Raw genomic sequence first — 7,572 nt, forward strand, 5'->3', positions numbered from 1 at the left:
GCCAGGAGTTGATTTCAATGGTGATAACGATTTCCAGACAGAGATCCCAGCATTATGATAGGGGGAGTCTGATGAAAGTTAGAGCCAGAGAATGATCCAGGCATGTGATTCCAGGAAGGAATTCCTGAAGAAGATATTATTCCAGGCTGAGTTCCTGAAGAAGGCCGAACAAGATTGAAGAGTTGTGAATGTTTGAAGACTCTCACTAAAGATTCCGTCAACATTCAAGGGGGAGTCTGTTGGTGCAGTTGTCTGTCGACTACATCTTCATTCGTGTCTTAGAATGATAGAATGATAAAGAGAGAGAAGCCCGAAGACTGATCAAGACTGAAGAACTGAAGACAGCATTGTTGTGACTCGATAGTCGACTCCATCAACATCTGAGGGGGAGTCTGTTGGTGCACTACATCTGCTGATTACGTCTTGTATCGAGTCATAAGTCTTAGAAGTTAGATCTGGGCATGGAATTAGAGAAAATGTGAAATTGTATAGGTTTTAGGTAGTTGGATCGCTTTTTAGGTCATTTAAAGCTTGGGCCGCTCGAACGGACATGCTGGTCCGCTCTTGTGACAAACTAGCTGGATCGCTCGAATGGTCATCAGCTGGATCGCTCTTGTGACACCTTATGGACCGCTCATGTGACATCATGTATGGGCCGCTTATTGGGCCTGTCCAATAAGCGGTCCATACATGATGTCACATGAGCGGTCCATAAGGTGTCACAAGAGCGATCCAGCTGATGACCATTCGAGCGATCCAGCTAGTTTGTCACAAGAGCGGACCAGCATGTCCGTTCGAGCGGCCCAAGCTTTAAATGACCTAAAAAGCGATCGAACTACCTAAAACCTATACAATTTCACATTTTCTCTAATTCCATGCCCAGATCTAACTTCTAAGACTTATGACTCGATACAAGACGTAATCAGCAGATGTAGTGCACCAACAGACTCCCCCTCAGATGTTGATGGAGTCGACTATCGAGTCACAACAATGCTGTCTTCAGTTCTTCAGTCTTGATCAGTCTTCGGGCTTCTCTCTCTTTATCATTCTATCATTCTAAGACACGAACGAAGATGTAGTCGACAGACAACTGCACCAACAAACATTGCGTAGAAATCGTGCCGAAGCTCTGCCGGTGCGAGATTTGAGCTGTAAACGTTTGAAATCAATAAACAAGTAGTTAAAGTGATTTGCCTGCTGTTTCTACCTTAGTTTCTTGTTATTCCGCACCTGAAACCAAGGATAAAGCCTCTGAACGACTCGTTCGGGTCAAAATACGATCCTACATAGATCCTTGTATTTTACTTGTTATTTAAGTGGTTAATGATGTTAAAGATCAAAAAGATAGGAACTCTAAAGAAACTTAATCAAAGTCTTGAACATTAACCAACACATGATAAAGTAGTGTTAGAATGATGGAAAAATATGATAAATCTGTGATGTATAAGTGATAATCTGCAGTAAACAACTTATGTTATGAAGTAAATCATTTTTAGAATGAATGGTAGTCGTAAGAGTACTTGTAATGACGTTTATACTACAAAACAGCTTGCTGATCTGCTTTTCCAGCCGCCTTTAACTGGCTGTAACCGCATTGTAACTTAACAAAAACTTGGTTTTCTTAAGTCTATAATGTGTTATTATAAAATACGGTTCTAAGGACACCGGAATCATAATTTTTGGACTCCGTTTACTATTTTTAAAGTGTCTTTTCGTAACAGCAGCTTAAGCTGAATTTTTTTTTCTGCTGAAAATGTGCGTCCTGTTTTCAGTCATAACCTGAATTCTGTGTAGGGTTAGATCATGAAATTTATACTGTAGATGGTCACTGTTGTCGCCGTGATCCTCCAACTGGAATTACGTCAATCGGACTTACGATTAATTTTTAGTGAATTATTCCGTAGACTACGGTCAGAAAGTAACAAATCTGACTTCAGTCCGGGAAAATGAATTTTTATAAAATAATGGTAATGAACTAGACCACGATATTTTTACACAATAATATTTGGTTCGTGTAAGACGTTCTGTAAAAATTTGGGAATTTTTGGAATAAGTTAACCATTTTATTTAAATGTCCGAAAACAATCCAGTTTCATATATATTAAAACAGAAATGACCTAAGTAGTATTTTGCATGTCCAAGTGTGGTTTTCGATTATTAAAAATCATTCTTATTTAATTTAGGGCAGATAAACAATTAAGGGATTGTGTTAACATTTAAAAACGCACCCGAAGGTGAGTACATAGTTCCCCAATTTTACTATTTTCAATTGTTTTGGGGTGATTCATATGTATCAAAACGATTTCGATGTTTCAACGATGGTTTCACAACGAGTAAGATGGTTTATATTAAACTAATAATGATTTCGATAATGTGAACGAGCTTGTTGGTTGTAATTACATAACAAATGACATTCATTAATTTCGGCCAAACCGACTAGTATTAGGTTATGGTACCATAGGATCCGACAAATCCCGTTATCAGACCGGACCCATGGTTATGTGTGGGTTAGGTGGGTAACCACCGAATCTGATGATTGTTAACTTACCCTTTGGTGGTTTGTTAATACGAGAACAAGTGGAACGATGAACGAGTCACAAAGGTTTGAATGTTATTAACGAGACGACCAAAAGTAGTTTTCACAATTAAAACGAGAACGATTAGAACGATTTGGTACGATTTAAACAATTTAAACAAATGAACGATGATCTATAACAAGTACGAGTTGAACGATGTCACACAACGATGTTTACAAAACTATATAAACCATTCGAGTTTTATTACGAGAACGATTTACGATTTGGTGTACAAAAACAAATGTTTTGAGGTAAGATTCATGGCATCGAGGTTTATAAATTATAACCAATCTGCTTGATTTGGTTATTCATTTTACGACACAAACATTTTACAAAAACAAGGTTTTCTAATGTCGATTAACGAAGTTGTACGAGTTATTTCGACATGCAAATGAGCCATGAATCTGACACTCACGCAAAACCTATGTACTCGCCAGCATTTCTTTGCTGACTTTGTTTTTACATATGTTTCAGGTGAAGTTGCTTAATGTTGATTGCGAGTAGGATGCATGCGCACTTAGGACTGGACAAGGCCTTAGTGATTTAATAATAATGATAGACTATGTTTGATTTGCTTCTTAAACGTTAAGACAATGTTTAATATTTAATGAAACGAAACTCTTCGTATCCATGGTTTGAAACAATAATTCTGTTACAACACTCCCCGACGTTTCCGCCACGATTTGTCGTTTTACGTGGTCGGGGTGTGACACATAATCCACCGGAGGTGGATCAACAACTAAGGGCCGCCCGACATGCCAATCCGCATGCATCCTTCTTGCTTGGTCATCTTCATACTGGTTATTCATCTCGAGCTCATGGGAGTAAGCGTGTGCACGATTCCATGCTTCCTGAAGATCAAAGTTATGCTTCAAAGACCGCTCCATACTAGCACTCATCATCGTTTGTTGATCAAATAACGTGCGCTCCAAACCTGACCATGACTCAAAAATAGGTGCCGGAGGACGTTGGTTCTTGATAACTTCTTGCATCGTACCGTCATAAGCCCAATTCGGCTCGTATGAACGCTCCGTGTAATCATAAAAAGCACCACTGTGTCCTCTACCTAGGCCCCCTTGGCCTACATTCACATTCTCACCACCATGAGGTTCGCCCACATAATCTTCATCACCACTTGGAGGTTCCGCATCACTTTCCGGTTCGTCCTCCTCTCCCAGTAGAAGAGCTCTTGCATCAACTTTCAGTGCTCGCCATCGCTGACCCTCCGACTTGAGTTTATGATACCTTTCCGATTGGGTGTAGGTCCACCCGATACCCATCTTCTGTAAAGTAAAAGGCTGATGCCTTTTCGGGTGTCCTCTATCCTCCGACGTAATTGCCTTAAATTGCTTCATCAATCCCATGATAATCCGGCAATACGGGACAATATCTCTCCCCAACTTGTTTCGGCAAATCCAGAGATGGTTCATTATCAAATATCGGATTGGAAAATGCGGAGACCCATTGAGTAATGAATAGAGAACGGGTACTTCCGGGTACCTCACTTGCTCCTTATCTCCTCTTCGCGGTATGACATTTAAAATGCAAATCGCTAACAACAACTTCGCTTCAATTTTCAAGTTCTTCCGGTACAAGATTCCACAATAAGTACCGGGCAAGAACAACGCCGCTAACATATCATTACAACGAGGATGCTTCTCCGGTTTTTTCAAAAGGTCATCAAGACTAGGAATCATGTAGTCACGAGCCGGAAAACTGTCGTACCTTGCCAACTTTCGGAGTGTATCAAAAGACATCTCTACCGGAATCCCATTCACCTCACCCGTTAACTTCATTTGCGACGGCCTATCATATTTATTGCACTTGAGGGTTGCCATCCATTCTTGAATTTCATCCATGAATAAATTCTTGCTATCCTTATCATAGCAATTGAGAGCCACCTCCCATCCTAGGGCGCGGAATTGGGCAAACACGTTGAACGGCCCAAATTCAACCTCTCCCACCTCCCTTTCACAAATGAATGCAGCTGCCTTGTTTTTCAATCGGTTCATACTATCATGGTATAGAGTTGGCTGCCATTCATCCGGTTGCTCATCCAACGGACCCGACTCCCATTTTGGCTTGTTAGCCGGATCCAATTCTACCATCTCTTCATCCTCGCTTTCACTCTCACTAACTCTACCCAAGTATTGCCTCTTCTTTGGTTGTACTTCCGGCTGTTTGCCTTTGCCTTTAGACGAAGAAGACGAACTAGCTCCCGCTCTTTCCTTCATTCGTACCATTTTCCTACACACATTAAAGCAAACAACACAACCAAACACAAAAAATTAGTCCCTTCTCTCCAAAACATCCCCACACTTGCTTGTTACTATGGTTGTAGATGTTAGTGAACCAAGAGTTTATAAATCTTTTTCAAAAATTGGGCATGGTGTCTCTACAATGTAGAGATTCCCAAAAAGTTCACAACTTTACATCAACCCTACATCTACAAACCATAACAATGTTCAAGTAACCATTTTCATAACAAGATCTAAGAACAAGCAAGTGGGTATGAACAAGTAATACTAATAACCTTCTTTTTCACAATGCATCATCAAAACATAGCAAATAAACTTCCATACCTTTGTTTGAAGATGCTAGAAACACAAGTGAAGCAAGAACTTCAAAAACCCCCAAAATTTTCGGACCTTGGGTTTGTGATTTGGACCAGAAAACTTCGTTTTCTCACAAATCTCTTGGCAAAATCAGCAAGTACGTGAAAAATTAGTCAAGATAGACCTAGATTTCACTTGATTTGGTCAAGAATTGAGGGAGATATGAAGGATTGAAGCTTGAAGAAGGTTATGGAGTTTGAAGATGTTGTGGGTCTTAGATGAAAGTGATAGATGATGTTAGTGGTGAGCGAAGAAGCATAAAATCGTGTGGATGGGAGAAAGTTCACGTGACTTATTATTATTTTTTTTATGTAACTGCAGCACCCGAATCGGCCCCTCAACGTGCCAGGTCCACCGTAAATTACGGTGGACACCGTAAATTACGGTGGATGCTGGCACAAAAATCCCACCGTAACTCAGTAGCGTTTTACCGCAAAGCCCCATGTTTTTCAATTTCCACCGTAAATTACGGTACAGACCGTAAATTACGGTGGCCTCTGTGCCTTTTTACTTCGCCAAAAACTCCAATTTTCAATGTCTTTTTTATATTTTTTTTAGTTTTTTCAATTTTTTTTGTGTTTTTAAAAATTTTCAAAAACATGTAAAAATTACCCTACCCCCTCGAAAGTCCCATGTTGTCCTCAACACAATGTTAGAGCAATTCATGTCCCGAATTTCCCCACACTTGTTTCAAACACGGACTTCAAGCAAATAGGGCAATTGTGCAAACTATACAAAAGGAATAAAATAAAATGCTAACTATTTACACTACTAAACCTGGGCCTTTTATGGTTGTTCTTCATCGACTGAGCGTAGAATGTAGCCCACTTTGTCAAGTTCCAAGTTGTTTATGTCGTTCCCCTCCAAGTATGGCTTCAAGCGATGTCCATTCACCGTTTGTTGTTTGTTCGTTTTCTCATCTTGGAACATCACCAAACCTCCCAACTCGCCGAACGACATATGGGCCCAATCACATTTGCTTTTAAGCTTGCCCACAAACATCTTGAGTCTTGAGTTGTACAACCAAACCTTTCCCACTTCAAAGGTTTTCTTCCTCAATTTTGCATCGTGTACTTTCTTGAGCTTGTCTTTGTAAGCCAATGCATACTCATATGCCTCATCTCTAAGTTCTTCGATTTCACTCAATTGCAACTTTCTTATCTTTCCCGCTTCATTGTAATCTGCATTTACCGTCTTGATTTCCCAATATGCACGATGCGCTAACTCCATCGGCAAGTGACAACCCTTTCCATACACCATCCGGTAAGGTGTTGTGACGATTGGAGTTTTGTAGGCCGTTCGGTATGCCCACAATGCATCATCCAACTTACTCGACCAATCCTTCCTCTCCGTTCTTACCATCTTCATGAGAATTTCTTTTATTTGACGGTTGGACACTTCAACTTGTCCACTCGTTTGCGGATGGTAAGGTGTGGCAATCCGGTGATTCACACTATATCACTTCAACAATTTTCCGAAGTTAAAGTTCTTAAAAGGTGATCCTCCGTCAATGATAATGACCCTCGGAATACCAAAACGGGAGAAAATGTTAGATTGAACGAATTTACAAACAACCGAGTAGTCATTTGTTCTTGTTGCAATAGCCTCAATCCACTTAGATACATAATCCACTGCCACCAAAATGTATAAGAACCCGTTGGAATTTGGAAAGGGACCCATGAAGTCAATGCCCCATACATCAAACACTTCTACAACCAAAATTGGTTGCAATGGCATCTCATCCCTCTTGGAGATGCTTCCCATCCTTTGGCAATTTACACAGTTTCTTGCGAACTCACACGCATCCTTGAAAATAGTGGGCCAATAAAACCCACATGAGAGAACCCGATAACCCGTTTTATGCCCGCTAAAGTGACCTCCACATGCGGATGAGTGGGCATGAGTCAAAATTTCCAACACTTCTGTTTCGGGCACACACCTCCGAATAACTTGATCCGGCCCGATCTTGAAAAGATCCAGTTCATCCCAAATGTATTGCTTCACTTGGACCATAAATTGTTGTCTTCGCTTTTTGGTCCAATGATTTCGGATGGCACCCGTGGCTAGGTAGTTTACGTAATGAGCATACCATGGTGCGACAAAAGTGGAAACGGCTAAGAGTTGCTCGTCGGGAAACCTTTCGTTTATTTCACTTACATCGTCAATTCCTTCCACCGGGATCCGAGACAAGTGATCCGCCACTACGTTCTCACTCCCCTTTTTGTCTCGGATCTCTAAATCAAACTCTTGTAACAACAATACCCACCGGATTAAACGAGGCTTGGCATTTTTTCTCCATTAAATACCGGACCGCACTATGATCCGAATATACCACCACTTTGCTCCCCTAAATATACGAGCGAAACTTATCCAAAGCATAC

General features: G+C 40.7%; 1 protein-coding gene across 1 annotated transcript; it reads right to left on the minus strand.

The window, feature by feature from the left end:
* Positions 1-5,977: 5,977 nt before the first annotated feature.
* Positions 5,978-6,553, minus strand: LOC110914340. The gene has a single exon (XM_022159140.1). It carries the CDS (start codon positions 6,551-6,553, stop codon positions 5,978-5,980), a length of 576 nt encoding a protein of 191 aa, XP_022014832.1.
* Positions 6,554-7,572: the final 1,019 nt, after the last annotated feature.

This window comes from Helianthus annuus, chromosome 15 (assembly GCF_002127325.2).
Source record: "Helianthus annuus cultivar XRQ/B chromosome 15, HanXRQr2.0-SUNRISE, whole genome shotgun sequence".
Classification (NCBI taxonomy): Eukaryota; Viridiplantae; Streptophyta; class Magnoliopsida; order Asterales; family Asteraceae; genus Helianthus; species Helianthus annuus.